This window comes from Chlorocebus sabaeus, chromosome 7, assembly GCF_047675955.1.
Source record: "Chlorocebus sabaeus isolate Y175 chromosome 7, mChlSab1.0.hap1, whole genome shotgun sequence".
Lineage (NCBI taxonomy): Eukaryota > Metazoa > Chordata > Mammalia > Primates > Cercopithecidae > Chlorocebus > Chlorocebus sabaeus.
The window spans coordinates 73,617,487-73,644,155 of NC_132910.1; the positions used below are offsets into that span (position 1 = coordinate 73,617,487).

Sequence of the window (26,669 nt, forward strand, 5' to 3'; positions counted from 1 at the left end):
GCAGTAGACCACAGGATGGAGTTAAAAGAGGCAGGTGCTCAGAACTGAGGAGGTTAAGGTTCTGAGATGCTGCAGTGCTGGTGGAATTTTCCCCGTGGGCACTGAAGTCACCCAGATGATGGCAGACGTTGGATTTGAAAGAAAGAACATCCTCAGTCCCCAATGAACATGGAGGAGTGGCCAAAAAATGACAATCATTAGTAAGAAGAGGACAGAAAAAGCTAGATAGGATAAACTTGAATGCAGGAGAGATTGTGCAAGAGTGTAGGTACAGTGGTGGCAGTGGGCATTGGGAAGTATCTCTAACTCCTCCTGAATGTGCCATACATTAGGGAGGGCTGCAAAGGAGGTGATATCCTTGAGGCAGAGACAGGATCCATTTCGGTGAGAACAGGTGAGAAGAGAAGATCATCTTTACCATGTACATGTAAAAACTATATGCTCCCAGAGACTAAGGATAATCTTTTCTTTTCAGTCAGGACTATTGAATTAAGGGTTTCCAGGGAATCACAAAAGACGGTTGTACTGAGTGGGTAGTATTTAATATGATCAGGTCTTAAATAAGAAGCCATAAACATGAACATTTAAAATCAAATATATAATAAATAATTATTAAGTTATAAACTACATAGTTCATATTAGCTAAATTCTCAGATGCATATGTAAATACAACAGAGCAATAATATAGAATAATAATGCTACAATTTTATATAAGTGTCCCAAGAAGACACTTTGAACTAAAATAATAAAGATCATGGTTAATTTTCCCTGAACTCTCATGACCTATAGTAATGTTTCCTTCTCTCCCTTCCTTCCTTCCTTTTTTATCTTGGAACATGTCCCTTGCTCCTGCAGTGAATGTTGCTACAAATGTTATTGAAATAATATTGAGCAATTGAACATCAGACTCAGTAGAAAATTTTTCTCAGAAGTATGATCAGATGTTCCTGTAAGAATACCCAGAACTTTAGAGATTCATAGACATTTAAAGCTTTAAAAAAAAAGAAAAAATAGATGTTACAGATGGAGTCCAGCACTCTTATTCTACAGATAAGGAAATGGAAACCTAAACGGTTTAAACAGTGACCACAATTTCATAGTCAACAAAATTTCAGGTCTCCTGTATTACTGTCCATAGGTGAACAGTTATATTTATGGGTTATCTTTATATTCCTTTTAAGAACTGGCAGTCTTGAACATAGAATAGTGAAGATGGAGCTGTTCAAGTCTCACTGCTTCATCTTGTTTATTCCAATGCATTGCCTTTCCTGGAGTGCTGGTGGGTTTAACTCTGGTTAAACACCAGAGTTTATCTGGGTGTTTAAACTCTGCTTAATGAAGGCTGTTAGCCAAACCCTCACTAAATTATTTTTACTTTTAAGATAGAGACCCTGATCGAAATAATTGGAACAGAAAATTTTAACAATAAACATGCCAAAAGAAATACATTATTTTAAATATAAAATACAATATCAAAGGAGTTGATAGCTATAAATTCAGAAACAAGAAATACAGATTCCATCTTTCTCACTATCTTTGTGTCTGTCTCCACCTTTTATCACAACAACCCAGGCTGGCGTATTTGAAACTGAGGCACATTTTAGATATATATTATCATCATCAGGCACATAATTCCTTTGTAATACATATTCTAAAATGTTAAAATGGAGTACCTTGTTTCTGATAAAATGTTTTTTTTTCTTTTTTCTGAGTCTACTTGATGATGATAAAACATTTCATTGAGATTTGATTAAATAATTCTCAATGTATCTTTTAGAACTGTAGGTTAAGTCTGTATTTGTTTTAAGCACATAATTTTTCTTCTCAGAGCATAAAGCATTTCTCTTCCCACATCCTCTTGCACACTCACAACTATTTTAACAATAAGAGATTCTCAAATAGCTTATACCATTCTAGCGAACATTTTATTTTTCTAGAGTTTTTAACTTCATGTTTAAACAGGCTGTGCTGGAGTTGATATGAAATGGCAGCTAGAGTAGGTTGCTTACTTTTACCACCCACGTTTGAAAGATTGGAATGCTTATGCGAAAGTCTGTTTTCAATTTGGAGAGGAGTCCTGGCCTCTTGGTTTGTCTCCTGATTTTTAAATCATATAGGTTATTGAATTTGTCTTATCCAAAGTATAGTAACTATAAGTGTCCAAAATGTTAAACATGTTTTGAAATTTTGTCAAAGCAGACGATTCATTTTAAAAAGAAGGAAGAAAAGAAGGAAGAAAGAAGGAGACAAATATTTGGCGTTATTAGCTCGCTCATAATATGATCATTATAACTGTTTGAGAAGAGAGCTACAATACTTTTAAAACTATGTTTGTTCCAGAAGACAACCTGGTATATGTCCCTCTATAGGTTTAAATTGCCATTTCCACAAGCTTAAAATGTTAGCTTATAAGGGGACTGGGGACTGGAGGAAGGTAATATTAAATCCACTTCTTAATACTCTATTGCCACTGACTAAGAGTCTATTCCATAAATACATTCATATCTATAGTATTTAAATATTTTTATAAACCCCAATAAAGAAGTAAGACTTTTATAGCCATCTGGTATCCCCCAGTGCATAAATAAAGTACATATTTATATGTTAGACATTCTGAGATTTAAAAAAATATTCAGATATAAGTTTTTAAACATTCAGTTTTCATTTTCTTAAAAGAATAAAAATGTCAGCTTTTCATTTTGCTTTTATATGTTTTGCTTCTATGCTTCTATATTTTCAGCTGGAATGAAGGTATATATGTTTTAAGTTATGATCATAATAGACCTCATTCTGGTGGTAATCAAGCTCAAGGTTAATCTAAAATCAATAAATGTCAAAACTATATTTTTGGTTAAAAATTTTAACCTTCTCCTTCAACCAAGAAATGTCAAAGTTGAGCAGTGAAATAAAGTAACAACTTCAGAAGTCATAGAAATCAATAACATAGGAAACCAGACTATTGTATAGTGATTATGGGGAAATAATCCTGACTTTGCACACTTACGAGTTTTTTTTCCCATCCCTAATATATTGTACTCCTCCACTTGGAATACAAAGAAATGAGTTTCACTACTATATTAGAGTATGTAACATAGTGTCCAGCTGCAAGTTAGATCCTCAGGAATCTTCACTTCCATGTGTTCTAGAGGACAGATGCTGATGAATCATCTGTGGAAATAGTATACCATGAGTTACTAAGAAGCAAATCTGGATAGGTAAAGATAAAGCCGAAAATCAAATGAAACTTAAGGTAGATACCTTTTGGAGAAGTGATTTGAATCTTTCTAGGAATTCTTTGGGTGGTTTTTTCTCATAAGAATCACATGAAGGGCATGTCTAGAAATCAATGAAAAAGTAACAGTCTTCTTTAAATTTTTTTTCTTAATAAAATATTCCTTAAAAATTGTTTTAATTAAAAACATAAATTATGTTCACTGAAAAAATTTGAGAATTACATAAAACTGGAAAGTAACAATGGAAAAAGTCCTTGTAATCCCATTCCCAGAGATAGGAATCCCACTGCAATGTTTCAATATATATTCTCTCTGTGTTTTGGGTATTTTTAATTATTATTATGCATTTACACTATTTATACCAGTTGGTGATTTGCTTTTTTTTTTTACACTTAACATATCACAGGCATTTCCTAAGTGTTAAATAGTCTTCAGAAATATGACATGTAGTGGTTATTCTGTATTCCAACATAGGATGGAACTATTACTATTTTTGGACCCATAGGTTGCATCTAAATTTTTTTTTTTTTTGGACAGTCTCGCTCTGTTGCCCAGGCTGGAGTGCAGTGGCGTGATCTCCACTCACTGCAACCTCCACCTCCTGGGTTCAAGCAATTATCCTGCCTCAGCCTCCCAAGTAGCTGGGATTACAGGTGCGCACGACCATGCCTGGCTAATAGTAGAGACAGGGTTTCACCATGTTGGCCAGGCTGGCCTCAACTCCTGATCTCAGGTGATCCACCTGCCTCAGCCTCCCAAAGTGCTGGGAATACAGGCGTAAGCCACCACACCCAGCCGTATCTAACTTTTTACTTTTGTCTACATTACTCCAAAGAACATCTCTGTAAATAATTTTTCATATATATCTTTGCTTATTTGATATATTCCTAGAAGTAGAATTACTAAATAAAAGGGATAAAAATTTTAAGGCTTTGATATAGAGTTTTACCTCTCTTCACTTGGAGCATTATTATTATAGGGTATTGTTTAAAATGTTTGATTGGAAAAAAAAACAGGATTTTCTTGTTTTAACTCACATGTGTGTGATTACTAGGGAGATTGAACAGTTTTTCATATATGTATTGCTCACTTGCATTTTTAAAAAAACTTTCTTAGTTTATGCTGTTTGTCTTTATTCCTATTTAGATACCAAACACCAAGCCGTTGCGTGGTAGTTAGCATCTCAATGCCAGTGTGATGTTGTAGTGAGAGCATTTCACTAAAAGGTAGTAGATATACAGTCTAATTCTTATCATTCTGACACTATGTATGGAACTTGGAGCTAGTGACTTAACTCCTTGGTAGATCTCACTTTCCTCATCTATAAGATGAGCATGCTTAACTGGAGAGTTCTAAGTTTAGCTCCAAAGCTACCACTTCATGAGTTTCAAAAATATGTTCAGCTCCTTTCTTTCTGAGGAAAGATTTAGAGGGACATTTTTCACATGGTCACCAGGCCAAGCAATCAAAGGAAATCAGAATCACTTTGATAATGTAATTAAGATTTCATTTGAATCACATGTGACATTTTTTGGAGGAGAAAGAACTAATTTAAAAAATTTGAGGCCGGGCGCGATGGCTCACACCTGTAATCCCAGCACTTTGGGAGGCTGAGGTGGGCAGATGACTTGAGGTCAGGAGTTTGAGACCAGCCTGACCAACATGGTGAAACTTTAGTTTAGAAATTTTTAGAAATTTAGAAATTTAGAGACTAAAAATTTAGAAATTTTTAGTCTCTACTAAAAATACAAAAATTAGCCAGGCGTGGTGTGCGCCTGTGGTCCCAGCTACTTGGGAGGCTGAGGCAGGAGAATCGCTTGAACTGGGAGGCAGAAGCTGCAGTGAGCCAAGACCTTGCCACTGCATTCCAGCCTGGGCGAAAGACTGGGACTCTGTCTCAAAAAAAAAAAAAAAAAAAAAAATTTGAGAGTAATTTATTTTATGTGTTTTCCCACTGGCTTTGATTAATCTTTGAATTACTCATGTTCTTGAGTATCTGCATTGCTCATGAATTGGCATATACAAGAGGATCTCAGAGCTCCAAAAAGCTAGGGACTATTAAAATTCCCCAGCCAAGTAATGAGGCCTGCCTATTTCAATTCAATACTGACTCTGCTGATGTACAGGATAGTAATATGATTTAAGAGAGGAGGCAAAGTTTAAGATTTGCCCTAGTCTCTTGTAGGCTCTGTTCTTGTTAGAAAGCTAGGATCTAGCTCCTGTTAATAAGAATCTGTGACCATATGAGAGGAAATATTCCTTAACTCCAAAATCACAATTGGATTCTCTGCCTAATGACTTCCTCGCCTTGAGAAGCTATATTAACATATTCCAGCTACCAAGGACTACTAGGAAATTATAATTGGGTTTCGGAATACTTTGAAGTCTGTGGACTTAGAAGAGTGACCCTACTTCTTAAAATGCTCCATGTATAGGCCGGGCGCAGTGCCTCATGCCTGTAATCCTAGCACTTTGGGAGGCCGAGGTGGGCAGATCACGAGGTCAGGAGATCGAGACCATCCTGGCTAACACGGTGAAACCCCGTCTCTACTAAAAATACAAAACCAAAATTAGCTGGGCGTTGTGGTGGGCACCTGTAGTCCCAGCTACTCCGGAGGCTGAGGTGGGAGGAGAATGGCGTGAAACCAGGAGGTGGAGCTTGCAGTGAGCAGAGATCACACCACTGCACTCCAGCCTGGGCGACAGAGCAAGACTCTGTCTCAAAAAAAAAAAAAAAAAAAAAAAAAAATGCACCATGTATAATAAGGCATAGGTAAGGAAGACACCAGCAGCTCTGGCTACAGGTGTGCATGTGTGTTTATGCAATGCAAGACATATAGTTTATAAGTACAAATAAGATAGATGACAAATGACAGTCTTACTAGTCTGTGTTTCTGTCTTCTCTCTGCACCTGTGGAAGGTGATTTCCTCTTCAGCTTTTTAATTGATAAATTGATTATCCTTTCATTGTTTCCTGTATTTGCTGACTTTAGTTGGGCCTTCTGAAAACAGGAAAAAGCTGACCACTCACAGTTTGTCTGAAAGATAAACAGTTTGTATATATGTTAACAAACATTATTCAGAAAGTAAAAGATAGCTTTCCCAATCCTCTATTTCTGTCTCTTCTGCAATGTCGTGCATTACATCATTTCAACAGATGAGTGAAGTGTGATTTCACCTCCTTCTTAATCTTTGGGATGGGAAAAAGGGATAATCCCCTGCCTCACAGATAAGAGAGAAAGGAGCCTCACTTCTTCACAATGCTTTATTCCTGATGCGAGACAGAGGACCGTTTTGACATCTGGGTGGTGGACAAGACCTTTGTGTTTTGTAAGGGAGAGTTAGTTCTGTTTAGGAACACATTTGCTGAATTATGAGGCTCTAAAACTTACACTGTGACTAGTGGCAGCTTTGGGTGAATTATGTTATAGTCTGATGAAGAATATTTTTCATTTGTTTGCGGTTTCTATAATGTATCTATCTGACATGTCTTGAGCAGCATTTTATTCTGTATGGCGCCAGGCATAGTGTCTTGCCAGTTAATGTCAACATACATTTATGAAGTTAACAGATGAAGAAAATGAATTAAAGCCCCTCCTTTGGGGAAAAGAAATGGGTACCTACCTCTGATAGCATATTTCACATCTAAGACTCAATATGCTTGCATAGATCACACATGACTTTTCTAAAACCCTTTTCATACTCCCAGCCCAGTTAGGGTAGGATTCTGCCTGAATCAAGCAGTTGAGGGACAGTTTGAGGCTTGCCCAACCAATGAGAAGGAAGGTAATTTCTTAGAAGGTAAGAATAGGGTCTCAGAGAATGGAGGAGTGTATAAAATAAGCATCAAACACTTATCTCTTGACTTGGAAAAATAACTAATGACTAACAAGCCAAAAGCTTAGCAATCAAACTGGAAAGGAAATGGAATTTACTGGAAGAACCAAATACATACTGACTTGTTGAAAAATGTTAATGCTGATCCAAAAGCTTATATCCAGGTTACTTGTATCCAACTTACTTTTTTCTTTCAGCAAACGTGTGTATGTGATGCTATTTTCCCCCTGAAGTTGCTATATTTTCATTTCACTAATGCATATGGAAGCTACTACCTTATAACCAGAAACCTCAATCCCTTCCAGTCCCTACAAAGGCAGGCCTATAAGTAACAATATTACCTGAATCTTCTTATGGACAATCAGCTGAACACAGCATCTGGGCTGCTTTGCATTTTCCAACCCATATGCTTACCCAATATGAATGTTGATTAATAACATGCATCTCTAAGACACAAACCTATCAGGTTTGCTTTGCATATATAGCCACAAGCTGAGAAGCAGCTTATCTGGTTTCCTTATATCAAGGCAGATTGCCTCTCACAAGGGCAAGGTGGTGTCCTTTCCATATGTTTGCCAAAATGCTTATTTAATAGAAACTATTTATAAATGTTCAATATAGCACTTTTTTTTCCTTGAAAACCACACGTTCATGTTTGTTGAAGTTTTTTCTTTTCTCTTCTTTTTGACCACAACCGGCTTAACTTACTGGAAAAAATAATATTCATATTTAAAGAGGTAAATTTTCCAGCTGAAACTGAAAATACTGACTGCTTCATCCGTGATGATCTGAAAAACCAGCATTTCTCACAGAGGCTCATTTTGCTGAGTTAACATTTACATGTGTATGCTGAAAGAAAATTAGGTTCCAAAGAAGTAGAGGGGCCCTGCCAGCCAGATGAACTCCCTTGAGATAATATTGCCAGGAATGGTCAGTACCAGTACTCAAAGAACTGAAATTGTAAAATTACAATTTCAGTTGTAAAAACAACTGAAAGTCTTTTCTGAAAGCCTTTGAATGGCACCTGGACACTGACGCCCGTATTGATGGGGCTGTGCTTCCTCTCCCACCCTTCCTTGTTTACCTGTGTTAACAGACAATGGTGTTTTGTTTTCTTTTGCTCTGCAAGCAGCAGAGCTGTGTCTGGCAATATGTGGTCCAGGATAAATAACTGCTGGAATTGGCTTTATATGCACATCAAAGGCCGCCTCAAAAGAGGAAAAGAAGTGGAGAGCTGTCTCCACTAAACTGCCTTAAGGATGTATTGAGGAGAGTGAAAAGATTAACCTTGATTTAGGCAGCCTCAGGTGCCCTATCACCCAGGAGTCTACAGGATGCCCAAGTCCATATTTAGCACCATCTGGAAGCACAAACATTACTTTCCTTTGCTATGCCTTGGTGACAACAGACTCCAAAGGTAAGGCTTTGTTTCCTCATGCTTTAACATGTGAGAACATGAGACGTTTTCTGCTCCTACGTTAGTTTTGCAGACTAGAAGGAGTGGTAGTGAAGTCAAAAGCAAGAATTCACAAACCATTCCTCTTCAGCTGAAGAACAAGTCAAGTACTCCTTTTGCCAGGAGTAACACTTGTCTTTGTTGTTTTGCAACTGAATTTTTGAAATTTTTTGCCTCCTTAGGGCTTTTTTTTTGTTTCTTTTATAGAAACAGGATGTCTCACTATTTTGCCCAGGTTGTTCTCAAACTCTTGACCTCAAGCAATCCTCCAACCCTGGCTTCCCAAAGGGATTACAGGCATTGGGATTATAGGCAGGAGCCACATCACCCAGCTGAGGCCTATTTTTACATTTTTTTTCTTCTGCAAAGAAAGCCCTGGCCATTCCCCCTAAGGAGTCTTGCTAATTGGGCAAGGCTACCTTTGTCCTGGCACGGTGGCTCACGCCTGTCATCCCAGCACTTTGGGAGGCCAAGGCAGGTGGATCACAAGGTCAAGAAATTGAAACCATCCTGGCCAACATGGTGAAACCCTGTCTCTATTAAAAAATACAAAAATTAGCTGGGCATGGTGGCGTGCGACTACAGTCCCAGCTACTCAGGAGGCTGAGGCAGGAGAATCGCTTCAACCTGGGAGGCGGAGGTTGCAGTGAGCTGATACAGCGCCACTGCACTCCAGCCTGGCAACGGAGCGAGACTCCGTCTAAAAAAAAAAAAAATGATTACCTTTGTCCTACACACAAACTAGGTTTATATCAGGGTTTCTCAACGGTGATACCCCTGACATTTGGGGCTAGATAATTCTTTGTTGTCAGGGCTGTTTTGTGCATTCTAGAATGTTTAGTACCTGCCTTCTAGATGCCAGTAGCACCCCCATTTCTACCTCCATGTGTGACAACCAGAAATTTTTCCAGCCAATACCAAATGTTTTCTGGGGTACAGAAATCACCACCAGTTGAGAGCCACTGGTTATATGATTAGACAGAAAGAAAAAGAGAAAAAGAAAGATGCCTGGCCAGGCCAATTAGAGATGTTAGAAAATTATTATATGCATACAACATTAGATGGTTTTATTTTCATTATTCTTTTTATTTTAATTTTTTTATTTTTTGAGACCGAATCTCGCTCTGTCGCCCAGGCTGGAGTGCAGTGGTGCGATCTCAGCTCACTGCAAGCTCCGCCTCCCACGTTCATGCCATTCTCCTGCCTCAGCCTCCCGAGTAGCTGGGACTACAGGCGCCCACCACCACGCCTGGCTAGTTTTTTGTATTTTTAGTAGAGATGGGGTTTCACCGTGTTAAAATCTCTTACAGACCCTGCTTTGAAGTTAGCTTAATATAATGCTGATGTGACCTTGAACGATTTCTTTCTTCCTGAGTTTGCCTACTAGTATAGCTTAAAGATCCAAGTTACACTATTACTCACTTGTATCATAGCCAGCATTGCTTGATCAGATTGTCAGATAGATATAGTATCACTGAGACAAAATCCTCTCATTATGATGTAAGATGAAAAAAAATCTTTCATTAAAAACACATCTAAAGGAAGTACCCATTGGATGAACTCAGGTTAGAAGGTGGAATCTCTTTCCTATTTCTTATTTTGCATGTTACAGACTACAGCCAGGAAACTCTGGAAAGGACTCTAACCATAACAGTTAAACAAGGTGCATGAGATGCTAGAAATGCATGTTTTGATAATTAGGCACATTGATTAAGAAGTATTTTCAGTTATTGGAAAAGTCTTTCCAATAAGCTGAATGTGCTACTTTCATTTTAGATGCTGCTTATTAGAAAAGGACCTAGTAAATGAGAGTGGTTGGGTTCAGAGCTAGAGAGTGAATTTTAGAGAAAAGCAATAGTTGTGACTCATTCACTTTCTAAACTTTTACACATAGTCATTTACGATAATTGTTTTCTTTGCAATGTATCTTCTTCAGTCTCCCCCTTTGTAGTGTCCTAATTACTGGTAGCACTTTTAGTTATTCTAATTTATGCAATTAAAGGTCTGTGACAATGAAAACATTTCCCCAATTGCATTTATACTCTCAGGGTACCAGAGCAGAAGATCAGATCATAGAAGTTGCTAGAGAAAAAGATCAGCGGACAGCATTCTTGAACTACATGCCAAGCCTCTCCTTCCTGGAACTCTAATGGATTTAAATGGCTTAAGAAATGGGATGAATTGTTGAAAATGGTTCTTTCAAAAGACCTCATGGAAGGCCAAAGACAAGACTCAATGAAGCCAAGGTATATGTGAATTATATTCTAAAGGACAGCTTTGATTTCCATACCACCATTTCTCCATGCTGTCCCTGTAATCTAATTCTTTCTTTCTTTCATTTTTAAGTTTGTTATTAAAAGGTTAATTCTGCTTCCTATTGTATGTATCTATGTTTCTTAAGTAGGATAACAAAGAGGGCTCAAAAGCTTTCATGCCCAAGGACTCTTAAAGAGTAACTAGCTGTGCATTGTTCAGAAACTGATCAGAGTATAGATTTCATTTCTAGTTTTGTTATTCTGTCTCAGCAATACTACTTAGGAGTACTCTTAGAGATTCTTGAAGATAAACATAGTTTATGAGGAATATAATATAGCATTTTTTAGTTGGTTTTTGGTAAATCAATGAATTTAACCAAAATATAAATAAATATTTCATCAATTATTAGACCACTAAGTTCATTAAAATTCAGTATACTCCTATATAATCATGCTAATACCTTTCTTATTAGATTTTAAAAGTTATGTCAAATGTATTTTCAGAAATAAATTCAATTGGTCTTACCTTTACATCTTCTGGAGCTGGCAGAAATTCAGGGTCCTAGAGCAAAAGAAAATTTGTTCTGAGTTATTTTTGTAAGCCAAACCCTCCTTTTATATTAATTGAAAAGTATGATTTAGATTTTGTTGTGACAAGTATAGTCTTACCAAGTCATTCACATAATTTTTCAGCTGATCAACAATATCTATAAGTTGACGCATTCTAATCATGTGGCGATCTTGACCTTGGGAGCTTGATTTGTGGACCAGTGTCCCCAAGAAGATGACCATGAGACAGATGACTATCCTCTCCATGTTGCCAGGACTGGATCTCATAAGTACCAACAGTAGAGCTAGACGTTGGTCTCGTTTTCACTTCAGCTTGACTGAGAACAGGTTGTCAGTTAAGCTACCTATTTATTCATCCTTCAGGGAGAGGTAAAGCCCTCCCATTGCAGCCTGGAAATCTTTGTAAAATGGATGAATGTGAGTAACTCTTTTTTCTTTTCCACTGGCTAGGTATACGTGTGCATGTGCTAATGTGTGGGGGCAGGGATTGATGGAGTCAACGAAATGTGCCCCATCTGCATCTTTGACAGGAAAAAGAGAGAATGGGTGAATTCCAATTTCAGCATGAATCAAGAAGTATGTATAATAAACAGTAGGTACTACAAGACTTCAAAAAAGTAAACAAAAACACTTTGATCTCTTTTTCTCGGCCTCCCCTGGCATCTTACCTGTTCTCTCTGACAGTCATAAGAGCACTTCGATAATGAGTAAAATGGCAACATGTGCTTTCATGCAGGACTTTTTCTTATGGTAATAACTATGTCTTTTGACTAAAATCATCCAGTATTCCATCATAAAAGTAGGAGGAGAGGTTACCTTTTAGGAAATTTTAAATAAAGAGGTATTTTCCAAATTAGCAAGAATATTTTAGGTTCTTACCAAGTTTCAAGGGTTTAAAATAGAATTTGCTTCCAACTGTTCACCAAAGCATCTTTAACCATTTATTTTGGCTTCTGACAAGTTATTTAACAATCTGATTTATTAATATCACAAATGATTCTAAGGGACTCGATGGAAAATCTGTCCTTCCCAATCAAGATCTCATTCTACCATCATTTAAAAAATTATCTAATGTCCATCTCTTCTGTATAATGCATCAATTAAATGAGTGAAACTTGCTAATGCTCATTCTTGTGTGAACCAAAAAATATTTCCAAACAGCAAAATAAAATATACCCATAAATGATTCGTTTTCTCTTAGGGTTGTATTACTTGTTTCTATTAGATACTATTTCCTCTGGGTGTAAGCAACACATTTCTAACTGCATCTGTGACCGGGTAGAAATTAATTAAAGACCCAAAGTCCAGAAATGGTTTTATCATCCTCCTTTATTCTGCTTCTCTTGTCCCTGAGACTCTTAACCCATTTGAGAAAGTTGAATATAATATTCTAGCTAGAAAATCATGTACCATATAAGACCATAGGTCTTATAAATAAAACTCTTGACTATAGATTTTATTCATTCATTCATTTCATTACATACTTTAGAATACCATACTTTATTCTAGACTGTTATGTAGCCAACATAAATTGGAGTTTTGACTTGATTTGCTCTGAAGTTGACTGCAGTCTTTTTATTATGGAATATCTATTCAAGAGTATACAGGTTTGGCCTTACACAGTAGACAAGGGTTCATACAACATGATCAAGAATTCCTCCCTGTAATAGTTAAATTCTATATGACAGGATTCTGTGCAAACTTATGAATGCATGTGGACTGAGGGTTGCCCCTTGGTGCCTCCACATTGCCTGTATGGTCTTTGTACATGCGCTCCTTATCCACCTAAACAGATATGCGTCTCCTTGAAGACACTAACCACAGTGGTTACGAGGTCAATTTCTAAAGCTTGAGTTCAAATCCAGGTCCTAACAATTAATAGCACATATGATCCTATGTGTGTAATTGCAAAAGGAAGCTAAGTACAGAATCTAATCATAGGGTTGTGATAAGGCTTAAATGAGACATTTCAAGTAAAAGGGCTAAGTACAGCACATGATAACATCCCAGGAGGTTTGCATGCTGATCGTGGATGAGGGTGAAGGGGAGAACTTAAAAAAGCCTAGGGAGGCTAAACTGATGAGAGAAGGAAGAGAATGGACAGGTCAGTGTTCAGCCAAAATACACGTGTGTGGCTGTACTGGTGGTTTAAGAAAAAAAAAAAAGTCAAATATCTTTCATACTGCCTAGAGAGAACCATTGCTCCTGGCCCTGGAGTGCCTCACCACTGTGTTAGACACCCCAGTCCCTCCTTGAGACATCCTAGCCCTCTCCATAATTCATCCACCAGTACATCAGAGGTCTCAGAGTCTTGCTCCAGCACTATGACCAGAGGCCTTTCTGAAAGTCAGAATTTCTGCCGTAAGTGACACATCAGTTGTTAAGCATTTTTGGATATCATCTCTGGTGTGATAGACTTACCAATGCCCGAAAGACATCCATGCCGTAATCCCTGGAACCTGTGAAAATGTTACCTCACATGACAAAGGGGACTTTGCAGATGTGAATAAATTAAAGATTTTTTACATGGTAAGATTATCCTGGATTATCCTGTGGGCCCAATGCAATCACAGGAGCCTTTATCAGAGGAAGGCAGGAGAGTCAGAGTAAAAGAAGGAACTGTTGTTTCAGAAGTAGAGGCTGGACTGATGCGGGGCCAGAAGCCAAGGAATGCAGATGGCTTCTAGAGTCTGGGAAAAGTAAAAAACAAATTCTTCCCTGGAGCCTTCAGAAAGAATGTAGCCCGGCCAAAAATACCTTGAATTTAGTCCCATAAAGCTCATTTTAGTTATTACTTCTGACCTTCAGAAATGTAAGATAATAAATTAATGCTGTTTTGTTCCTACCTGAATAGATGTGCATCTCCTTGAAGTGTTTGCGGTAATTTGTCACAGCAGCAGTGGGAGTGTAACATTCATAGATATGGAATTTTTAATTTCAGGGAAAAAGGCAGGAAAAGAGGGAAAGAGATGAAAGGGTGCTAAGAAAAGATCCAGCAAAGGTTGAAATTTTGTTGGGCTTTTGGAAGGTGCAGGTAGAGGGTATCAGAAGTGTAGACAAGAGAGGGAAGTAAGATTAGTATAGCTGCCACATGGTATGGGACATCAGGGATAAAAATGTATAATGAGGATGTTCCAGGAAGTCTGGTGTGTATTGTAACAACTCCTTCCTAGCCCTGAGAAAACATCACTCAGAATTCACCACATGGTTTAAAGTTATGGATCCAAATTTGCATTTCATTTGAATTTATCACTTTGTGGAGATGAACCTTAGGGTGGGAGCAAGGAGGCCCAAAAGTATTTGAGTCACTAGGCGAAGTAAATTATTCATTGCTCAGAAATATTAACGTTATTGCTACCCTTACAGTATCATTTCATTGGGGTTTTAATGGCTGCTTACTCTTTAAATTATAATTATTTTTATAATCTAGATACAATCAGTGCTGCTATAAGGCTTATGTTGAAAATAATGATTTATTCCAATGGGGTTAATATATCAAGGAACAATTTGAGTATAACAAGAACTTTGTGATTCCCTATGTTTAATTTCATCGGCAAGAAATGCTAGGTGAATGCAGAAAACTGCATCCAGCTGAACGGAGCCATGTAGGAATACGTAAGATGTCCTCACACCTCTGACAGCCACCAGCATCCTCAGTTCACCACATGTATAATGAGCCACACCCATCTACATCTGGTGTCACAATTTTCCATCCCAGAGAACTCTCCTTCGCCATGTCTCAATAACTCACAAACTGTAACCCTTGCAACACCTACCTCCATGAACAAACTTCAAGTCTTTTTCTAGGTAAAACAATGTGTTTATTCTATTATTTATGTATACCTTAACCATTTAACATGCCTAAAACAGCTATCTTTTAAAATTAGGTTGCTATCTTCTTTTTTAGTGTCACTGATGAAGTTTTTGAATGCTGTGCTCCTAATCTCATTTTCCTGTAAGTGTGTGGTTTTTGATTCTATGATTTTGTATAGTGCAGTGATATTTAGAAACAGATGGGTCACATTATAGCAGAACTCACTGTATTTTGTCTCAATGTGTCACACTTAAGCCCCAACAGCGACTACTTATATCCAGGCAGAAAACAAGACTAAAATATAGAATTTATTCTTAAGGCGGGGAATAAAAAGGGAAGGGAAGAGAAAGGGGAAAGGGAGAGAGAGACAATGAAAAACAATTTGCCATTTCTACACATGGCCCATCTGAGGTATTTAAAATCCCTGGGGTCCATTTCTTCCTTGGTCCTTTCCTGTTAGCACCTGGGGGCTTAGCTTGGCATCTGTGGATTTCCCAGGTTCCATATATTTGTTTCAGATATCCCCTAACCTCCTGAAATTACTTGCAAAATTTTGTATTTATATTTTGAGCAAAAGAAAACCTTGAATTTCATCAACTTCTCAATGGAAATGTCATGCAACTGCTGTTTGTTTTCCAGCCTCCAGAGACTTTGGTGAAGGGTGATGCAAACTGTGTTTCTCCAGCATGTGAGCCCCATCAGGCGTGAGTATGGCAGCTCCAGAATGTCTGTACCGGAGTGGCTGAGAGTCAGCAGCTTGGCTGGAAGCCACACTTGAATAGCAAACAAACCACTTTTACTTAGCTGCCATGTCTATTTGGTACCTTGGAGTGGAGTGATGAGTTTTACTAGATGTGGACTTCCCAGGAATATAACCAAGGTCGTCACCGTGAAAGTATGAAACTTTAGTCATTTATGCAAGGGGATTCATGGACATATTTTAAGAATTTTCTTTAAAGGACTGTGTTTATAGAACACCTGGTCAAGGCAGTAATGAGGCCAGGGAACTAAAGGGGTGGAAGTCTGAAAAGGAATGGTTTTGCATGGGAAAGCTGTGCCAGGTCTAAAACTGGGCTAAACACTATTTGTCCCCAACTCCCTGGCCTGGTCCTCGTAGTTCCTTCTGTGATCCCTGCATGGTGAATACTCCTTTTCTGCTTTCACTGGCTTTGGCCTCTCATGGGTAGGATTAGACGTTCTGCATGGCAAACTGGGAAGAGAGGCCTCCAATGTTTAGAGTGATATTATCGTGTGTACCACTACTATTATACATACCAAAGGTATTCAGACAGGTGGCTTGTCTCTGGGCTTTATATCAGTCTCTGCCAAACTAGAAGAAAAATGTCACTAAAATAATTCCAGACAATTTTTGCACTTTCCAACAATGTTCAGGTAACGGCTGAAAATATTCTCACTTATTTGACTTGAGGAAGAAACTTCGAACGAGGAAAATCCTCAAGGATTTGCTAAAGTCCCCTCTGTGAAATCTTCCTGAAGGAAGTTTAAACACTCCTATTCTCTCTTCTCTCATTCTTTTGAACTCACTGCATGTATTGATATCACTGACTTGATTTCTTTTCTAGAATATATGTGAAAGTAAGTGTGTATATATAACCCATTATGTACCTAACAAGAACAGTTCCTTCTAATATTCAAATTTCATGACTCCAGATCACTACTGTGCATTCTAAGAAGGTCAGGGACTCTGGAGACCAAAGGGTCAATTCTGGTCATTGTTGTCTTACGAGACAAAAACAAAAGACTTCTCAGGCCCCATGTTCTCTAGCTCGTGATGTGGCCTCTTTGGTATCACTGGCAGCCCACGGTCTGGTGGTCAGTGTGTCGCAGCAGAGGGTCACTCACTGATGCTACTTATCCACAGCACCTTTTCTGTGGGGAATGGGGACCTCTATTCTGCTAGTAGACTCAGGTGTGTCACTCTGTGATACTCTAAGACTAGGTTCATTGGGGACAGGTCTCTTTGCTAACATTCACACAAAGTCAGTGTTTGGAAGCACAGTCCTGCTTCTGAAATGCTGGGTCTGGAGGAGTTCCAGCAGCAGCCACATGGGCCCTCTCCTCAGATCTTGGCTTCAACATGGGATACTCAGTAGTGAGGCTAGAGATCAGATATCCTTCATTCCATGACCACTAGGCCTAGAGGATGGAGAGAAACAACTGCAGCATCTGCACTCTTCAACCTGAGTCCACTCCAACTCCATGCCACAAGGTGAGACAAGTTCCACCAGCCTCTCCAGCCTCCTGTCTAACATGATCAGAGAAATCCTCTTCTCTCTGGACTCAAGGCCCATCCTTGTTTCCTTCCCTAGGGTGACAGGTGGCTATAGCACCCTCTGTCTTGGCCTGCAGCCACCAACACACAGCCATAAAAATAAAGTAGTCCAATTATTAACCTTCACTGTGTCCTGTGTCCTCTTCCCAAGATATTTGCTGAACCCTCATTTATCACCTGAATAGGAGCCTCCTCCCCATGCTTTCCCAGGGGGCAGCCATAGGACCTCACAGAGAGGTTACTGTGTATCACTCTAGACTCTTTTCCTATGTACATAGAACAATAAAGGAATAGATAGGGACACATAGACACTTAAGGAAATAGAATTATATATGGAGATAGAAACATAGAAATAAATAGCACAGACATATAGATATAGAAAACTGTGGTATTTTTACATAAAAACTTAATCTCACTGTATGCAGTCTATAACTTTTTTTTTTCACTCAACCTATGTCAGGACAGCAGTCCATACTCTATACAAGATTCACACACAGGGATATCTCATTAGATTAATATTCCATTTGGCAGTACCATATTTTATCCATTCATGCCCCTACTGATAAACATTTAGATTGTTTCCAGTCTTTATCCACTGCAAACAATGCTGCAATGAACATCCTTAGACATCTAGATCTCTAAGCATATGTGAAATATATTCTTTTAATGTTGTATTTTAAAATACCTATCTTGAATTTCACTTCCTGCGTGGAAACATACTTTGAAAAATTTTATAGAAACTGCCAAATTTCCTTCTGACATGCCATACCAGTTTACACTCTCAACAACATAGAGTTTCTTTTCCTTCCCTACTCTCATTAATACTTTATGTTATGAATATTTTAAATATCTACCAACATATTGGGGCAAAAATAGTATCCTCTCATTGGTTTGTTTTTCTTTGATCAATAGTTAGATCTGGTATATTTTCATCAGTGTGTTTATTTTTCCACCAATAGTCTGATTCATATTATTTGCCTATTTATTCATTTGTTTCTTATTTACTTATAAAGGCTCTTTTTCTATTAAAGATATGTTAAACATGTAGAAATTATTTTCTCTATGGTATCTTTTGCCCTACTGAGGTTTTGAGCTTTCATTTTATTGTGTCTGAGAATCTTATGTTTTATGGCATGGACCCTAGTTTAATAGAAAGGGTGTCTCACCTAACAAAACAATAAATGGCAGTAATTAATTTAGTGTTCCTTGTTGTTGAAGAATTCTAATGCCAAGGAGTCATGGTTAATTCAGGAGTGCTCTTAAATAATTTGCATTTAACTTGTCACAAGATTAGCTACATACTTCTTTGAAATATAATAATACATTTATGGTTGGAAGTGATTTAGTCAGTGTATAGGCAACATCCTTCCCATGCAGCAATGAATTCATGAGTGCTGTGAACATCATTATTTTAGAAAAAAGATTGGATATAATATATATTTCTTATATAGACAGAGATCCAATCTTATACCACATTCGGGAGTGGGGAGGACAAGGGACCACAGACTCCTGAAACAGCATCTGAGCCATCAAAAGTCAATGTGCTCTCTACAGTTTCAGTGCTGAATGTTTTGTTTTACTTCAACTCTTTAAATATGGTTTCTCCATATGCAGGGTGCACCGTAGTTCTAAAAACATGAATGACTAATTAACAAAGTGCAGACCAGGAAAACACAGACTCTGTGAGATTTACCCAATGGGCTCCAAGACTACCCTGAAGTCACCCTTTAAACTGAGAAATAGTTATATCTGATAGACTCTTTTGCTGCTAATAAAGGGAAATGGGATGGCTCTTTCTGAAAAAAGACTTTGGGCCAATCAGAAAGATAATATCGATAATTATTCTAGTAAACAATTTTGTACCTAAGTGCTTTATAGACATAATCTCATTTAAAGCAACAACCATGAGAAATAGGTATTATGATTGTGCCTCTTTACTACCGAAGCACAAAGAAGATAAGTAAGACATTGGAGTGATTGGAGGAACTACCTTCAGTGCCTGACTACTTCTCTCTACAGGAGGGAACTGCCTCCATTGCTGATGTTGGATTAAACAGAACAGCCTGTGCAGTTAGTTCATGAGATTCCATAAAGGGACTGGACCTTAATGAAGATGTTTCTGATGTGGGTTTGGGGTATATTGTTGATAATATCTAGAATTTAAATGTATATCTTTTCTGGGTTAATTAAATAAAATAATCAGCTTCCCATCTGGGCCCGAATATCCAATTGCTTCTCTTTCATTGACTTTAACTAGTGACAACTTGGTCCAGTGTAAGATCGAATAATAATTTTCCAGTGTTTTATGTACATAAAGAAGAGAGAAAGAAATGAATAAACTTCTGCAGTCATTTGGGTCTTGACTAGCATAGACAAAATCAATCAGGAAATCAGTTATCTTGACAACAAGAAAGGGCAACAATATGACTTACTTACTTACATTTACTTAATTATTGTTCATTTGCCATGTTTTTCAAGCCTTTTCATTGTTATGAGAACATCAGAACACTCATCTTTTGCTCCGTTTAGCTCTCAGAACTTTAAAATACACACCAAGAGGGAAATCAGTGCAAAAGAAGAAAGAAAACCAGGAATACAAAAGAAACATGCTTGTAACAAGAATCAACTAAAAGTAAATTTTCATGAAATTAAGAGATAGATGGTTCAATGATTTTGGATATCGGCAGTTAAGTCATCACAGGTCAGATTAACGTATTTAGTCAAAGCTGTTCTGTCATCAGTATCTGCATCAACCAGAAGCTTTAATGACATGACAGGGATGAGGGACTCTCTGGCCCTTGACTTGACTTATCCAGCTCTCAGAACCTGGTCATTGCTACTGTGTTCAGAGAATTGTTTTTAATGGCACTGGTGTTCAGGTCAACATTTGGAAATGTTTACATTTAGGCATTAGGAATGTCAGAATTACAGAGGCTGAGGAAGGTCAACAGAAATCGTTAAGAATGATGACTACTAGTAGCCACCACCCAAGGGCGCTGCAGACCTGGCAAAGCTCTGCTTGTCTGCCTCCCTCTCCCCTCGTCTCCCTCCTGCTTCCTCTCTGGGTCTCTCTATTCCTCCTTCCTCTTTTGTTGCTCATTCCTCCCAGAGATTTCTTCTCCTCTTGTCTTTCCTTCCCTTTTTTTCTTCCACTTTGTTTCTTATTCAAATCTGCATACCATGAAGCTAAAACATATTTTAATTGTAATTGTTTTATTAAATAAAGCTTTCTAGCCTCTAAATAGTTGTTTAAAATAAAACGAATTGAATGCTATAATCTCTCTAAGGACTAGAAAGAGGCTATTTTAAATGACTTTTGGTATTTGATCTCTGGGTTTTTTTCTCCCTTGAATCAATGATCCTTTGGAGAAAAACAAATAACACTATTTGACTTCTTCTAATTTATGGAAACATAAGTCAGGAAAAACTATAAAGAGACAATATCTGCTTAGTATCTAGGAGAAAGATGATTTGGGAATATCCTGCTTACTTTCTGAATCCCTAAAGAGCAATTTTATTTTAGAAAACATTCTCTTACCTGTTGTCAATTGTTCTTTGTGTCAAAGCTCTCTGAGTTGCCACAACCATGGGCTTCTGTGGAAACTGCCTTCAGTTAGCTCCTATTGTACATTGCACATAACTCATACTAAGCCTGAGTTATTCACATACACACAAATCCAGCAGGCACCATCAGAGAAGAAGCACTTTATACAATTTGTGTGGGATACTGAATAGAGTATTCTATTTTCATTTATCTGCTAAGCTATATGTGAACAATCCAGGAAAAGAACGTTATGTTTCCCATAAGCTCATAATTGATACACAAAAATAGTTAAATTGGGCCAGGCCGCGGTGGCTCATGCCTGTAATCCCAGCACGTTGGGAAGCTGAGGTGGGCGGATCACCTGAGGTCAGGAGTTCGAGACCAGCCTGACCAACATGGTGAAACCCCGTGTCTACTAAAAATAAAAAAAATTAGCCAAGTGTGGTGGTGCATGCCTGTAATCCCAGCTACTCGGGAGGCTGAGGCAGGAGAATCGCTTGAACCCAGAAGGCAGAGGTTGTGGTGAGCCAAGATTGCACCATTGCACTCCAGGCTGGGCAATAAGAGCAAAACTCTGTCTCAAAAAAAAAAAAAAAGTTAAATTGAATCTGTTATTGGGTGGAGGCTTCCTGAGATGGAGCTCAAGGAGGGTTTCAAGAAGAAGACATTAGAATAAAAAGTCCTTGAGAGCAGAAAGCTTTATATGGAATAAAAGTTCAACACCCTTCATGTTGTGTCTTCTGTGAGCATTACACTAAATCTGGGAAGGGTCATGAGGTGACCTGACTGAGATGAAAATATGGTCTCAGCTATGTTAGATGGATTGGAAGGAGTTTGGAGACCAAAGTGGAGGAAAGCAAGAAAAGTATAATAGAAAATGTGTCTGTGCAGTGCACTTATTAAATACTAAATGATTCAGCCAAATAAGGTGAAATATGACAAAGTTTGGAGTAATTAACAAACACCTGTAGGTGTGTTAAGAGACTCATGATCTTACTATGACAACAAGGTGAGATGACTGCCCTGAAAGGACTCTTGGTGGGGTTTCCCTGCAGGTAAAGGGGAGGAAAGATGATAGGCAGAGCTTTGTGCTCCTCCAGCCCTGCTTTAACTGGAACACATCCTTTGTCTTTTTTACACTTTGGGTCCTATGTAAGATTTCGTTTGGAAAAATATGTTTACCTGCTAGGAAAAAAAAATTAAAGGCGACTAATCTAGCCCCCTATTTACAGAGGCCCAGAACAGTGGCATGACCTGCCCAGGCAAACTCAACAAGGATGTACTCCAGGTGTTCTTCCTCAGATGAAGAATCCATATCGTGGCCCACAGGAGGCTTGACAAGCCCACTTTTACCCTGTTGCCCATGGGTTGCTAATAATCTCAGTTGACACCTATTGGACACATCCTATTGTGCCAGGCACTATTCTGAATTTCGTACTTAGATATTTTTCAGCTATTACTGTATGTCATCTATTTGTGGACATCATATTCATAAATTAATATATCTGAAACAAGCTGCCTCTTACAATCAATGGCAATGTAGATTCAATGAAGTACCATAAACCTAAGCCTCACATTTGTGAGGTAGCTACTATTGTCATCCACTTTAAAGATGAGAAACTGGAGACACAGAGAGATAAGGAAACCTGCCCAAGGTCATACTTATAAGTGGTGATGGGATTGCTACTGCTAAGACACCAAGATTGCTACTGGCAAGGTGATACAGTGACCTAGGATGATTTCTGTTAGTGTTAGGAATGGACGTGATTAATACAGGAACTGTGGTGAGGGTGGCAGAAAATCACTGGCATTGTATAAAATGAAGAGCACCTTGTTGGGAATGGGAAGCCTAAGACTCCCATATTTGTATGTTTTCTATAAACTCTGTTCTCTCTGACTAACTCCTTTATTCCCAGTAAAAATTATCAGTCTTTAAAGAAAAAGCAAGAAACTTTGACTTTAAATGTTATATGTAAGTCCATTAAAATTTTCTTGCAAATAGCAGGGATGAACTCATTAAATGTTAGTTCCCTGCCTTTTTTCAGAAATTGAGAAAAAGATTTCTTGTGGATCATACTTTTAAAAAGAATGTGATAGTAGTGGCTGCTGTCACTGATGTTAAATGTACATGCAAAATAGAAAGTAAGCTTTGGGAAATATAGTGGTTAGAACTTTGACAATGCCAGCTGATTTCTAAATAGATTTATAACATGTGAAAGAATTTTTCTAGCTACACAAAAGATAAGAAAAGCATTTTTGGCAAAAGAAGAGTATCTAGAATTGTTTAAGCTCACTGGAATATCATGGTGGAGGGAAGCGGTGAAGATAATTTAAATTAATTGCTAAGGTCAGGTGCAGAATGTCTTAATTGCAAGAAAGGTGAATAAGAACAAGACCAAAGGGGAGCTTAGTGTACTTCCGCTATGTGTGTGTATGAGGTGGGGAAAATACATGGTTTCCCTGTCACTTAGTGAGAGCAAATAGGCAAATGACGTGTGTATAGAATACATCACCTAAGAGGTCTGCGGCTTAGGAACATGCTGAGTCAATTTGTTACTTGAGAATTTACATAACCTTGGTAATGGACTTCCCCAAAAATGGAATTCTAAGCAACCTCATATCCCTACCTGGGGAGGGCTGAGATTTCCTTTTTCCTCTATCTTGGACAGTCCAAATTATGAGGTGGATACAAATCAGACCTCATTCTCTCCACCCACATTTTCCTTTACCTAACAACAAAAAAGGTTTTTCCTACAAGCTTAGTCACTGGCAGATTAAATAGCATTCTGAAAATTAGGAGGTAAGGTGACAAAATTGCTTTCAAGGAATTTTTTAAACTCTAAGTTGAGGATTCTTAAATTCATTATTCAGCATTTACCATAAAAATGTGCCAATCTGAAACATAAAATGACTTGCCATTAAAACAATAAATAGGAAGCATTACATCATCAGAAAACATTTATTGAGCGTGTGTGTGTTTGGTATTTCTCTAGATGCTATCAGGTCACTACTCTGTGAAGACATGAGCCAAGCCATAATTACACACATGCTTGAGAAAACGAAAGCATGCTGGCCTTTATGTGTGAAGATGACAGAAATCATGATGAGACCAATATGCATTTGAGATGATTTTTCAGTTACATGGAGTTTTCCTTCCATAATTTCCGTCAGCCATTTACTGCTGGTGATCCATGTGAATGTCATGATTTTTATACGATGAGCAAGAGGTAGAAGGGTAGCCTTTGCTCATAAAATGATTTTTGTCTTTGAGATCTCCATAGCAATTAAAACCATGAGGAAGCACTTAGCATCATACTATGACTGAAACTTCAGTAAAAATAACCTAGACTTACGTGTATTTGGAGAAAGGCTTGTAAAACACATATTAGTGTAAAACACTAGTAAGATATGGAAGTCATGACATTAGTTACTTTTTTGTTATTTTATTTGATTTTTATTACACTTTAAGTTCTGGGGTACATGTGCAGAACGTGCAGGTTTCTTACATAGGTATACATGTGCCATGGTGGTTTGCTGCACCCATCAAACCGTCATCTACATTAGGTATTTCTTCGAATGCTATACCTCCCTACCCCACCCCTCACCCCCTGACAGGCCCTGGTGTGTGATGTTCCCCTCCCTGTGTCCATGTGTTCTCATTGTTCAGTTCCCACTTATGAATGAGAACATGTGGTGTTTGGTTTTCTGTTCTTGTGTTAGTTTGCTGAGAATGATGGTTTCCAGCTTCATCCATGTCCCTGCAAAGGACACGAACTCATTCTTTTTTATGGCTGCATAGTATTCCACGGTGTATATGTGCCACATTTTCTTTATCCAGTCTATCATTGATGGACATTTGGGTTGGTTCCAAGTCTTTGCTATTGTGAACAGTGCCACAATAAACATATGTATGCATGTGTCTTTATAGTAGAATGATTTATAGTCATTTGGGTATATACTCAGTAATGAGATTGCTGGGTCAAATGATATTTTTGCTTCTAGATCCTTGAGGAAGTGCCCTACTGTCTTCCTCAATGGTTGAACTAATTTACACCCCCACCAACAGTGTAAAAGCTTTGCTATTTCTACACATCCTCTCCAGCATCTGTGGTTTCATAACTTTTTAATGATCGCCATTCTAACTGGCATGAGATTGTATCTTGACATTAGTTATTTTTGAATTCATCTATTGGAGAAAATTAATTGGAGACTTTATTATGGAACAAGAGCTCAGCTACATAACATGCTGTTGGCACTCCTTCATTAGGCTTCGCACTGGAATTCGTCTTGATCATATTGGGTTACGTTATTTGGCCATTTTTTTCACTTTATTTTAGGGAGGAGAACTTCAGATAACTGCCTTCTGTCACAGTGTAATGCAAGGATCTCATCTGAGTCTTGATCACTGCTGTCTTTCCATGGCCTGGCACAATGCCTGGCATGGGAAGGTCCTTACTAAATATTTGGTGCATAAACAATTGATTGGGTTGATTAATTAATTAATTGATTATTGGCATATACAAGAAATACAGTTAGATATAGCAGGAAACCAATCACCAGCTCGATCCTGATTCCTGCAGATAGAATAAGATTTAGTGAGCATCAGAATGGGAGACCACCCAGAGCCTATTAACCCAGGCGTCATGAAAATAGGTGACCCTGGTTCTAGAAAATGATGACGATGACTCCCTTATAGTTACATCCACCCAAAAAAGCCTGCAAGTGTACTTTAGATAAGTTGAACCGTTTTCATTCGTGAAGCAGATGCACTTGTTAATTAACAAAGAAGCGGTCACTTAAGCAGGGCTAGGCAACTGCCTTGCTTTGAGCAGTTAAAAAATTTCCTGCAGAAAAGCATTTCTTTTGATGATAACTTTAAAAAATAATTTGTGTAGTTTCTTTTTCAGTGGCTGGGCTTGATCTGTACTGTGCAGTATTATTAGCATTTGTTAACAACAGAAGTGGTAAAGAAATTACTCACCACAATTGTTATACCGGGTTATTAGAGGCAGAGAGAGAAGAGTGGCCTTTGTGAGTACTCAGTTCAGATCACTGCAGTCAGCAGAGGTGTGGGCCACAGTGGGGAAGGATGTGAGAATGGAGGGAGCAATTGGCTTGCCTAGGTTTTGTGAAGCATTAAAATAGGTAATTGCAAGCCACCAAGCTTAGCAAGGGCAATCGATTTTATTTGTTCTAGAAGAGAAAAAGTGTCACTGGGAAGTAAGTTCGGATGGGGAATAATGCAGCTTTAAAGTTTCTTGTAGTTTGAATTTCATGAAATAGAAAATAGAAGAAATATAATATGTATGTTAATACAGAAATTATAGAAATGAGGTGATATCTTAGGGAAACAGTGTACATACTATTTTTTTATTTTTTTAAGTGTGCACAAATTAGATAAGTGTGCACAGGAAATCAGTTATTTCCCATGGATGATTTGGTGTCATGGATTTGGGTTCTGGCTATGAATTTGTGTGTCCCATGTGCTTTGCTCCCTATGTGTCTGTATAATTAGGGCATCTTTGCTCATTTAAAATTCACTCATTCAACAAGTATTTACTGAGCACCAACTAGTGACACTTCTCATATTTTTTTGTGTATGAAAAATTGGGACACTTTTTAGCTGTGTTTTATTGGGCACAATTTGCAGTGTTTTGGCAGGGACTT

The 26,669-nt window shown here is 38.0% G+C and overlaps 1 protein-coding gene across 1 annotated transcript; it reads right to left on the reverse strand.

Annotated features, from left to right (window-relative positions):
- Positions 1-523: 523 nt before the first annotated feature.
- IL21 (interleukin 21) lies at positions 524-12,055 on the reverse strand. The gene is made up of 5 exons (XM_007999728.3): positions 11,451-12,055; positions 11,308-11,343; positions 6,116-6,271; positions 3,259-3,336; positions 524-3,168 (listed from the first exon to the last, which is right to left on the reverse strand). Exons 1-5 carry the CDS (start codon positions 11,616-11,618, stop codon positions 3,118-3,120), a joined length of 489 nt encoding a protein of 162 aa, XP_007997919.1. The 5' UTR covers positions 11,619-12,055; the 3' UTR covers positions 524-3,117.
- Positions 12,056-26,669: the final 14,614 nt, after the last annotated feature.

Coding starts and splice junctions, on each gene's coding strand:
- IL21 (XM_007999728.3), bottom strand. CDS start 11,618: ATGAGATCCAGTCCTGGCAACATGGAGAGGATAGTCATCTGTCTCATG. Junction 6,272..11,307: donor CAGCTCCAGAAGATGTAAAG/GTAAGACCAATT, acceptor TTTATCTTTCAG/ACAAACTGTGAGTGGTCAGC. Junction 3,337..6,115: donor GAAGACAGAAACACAGACTA/GTAAGACTGTCA, acceptor ATTGATTTCTAG/ACATGCCCTTCATGTGATTC.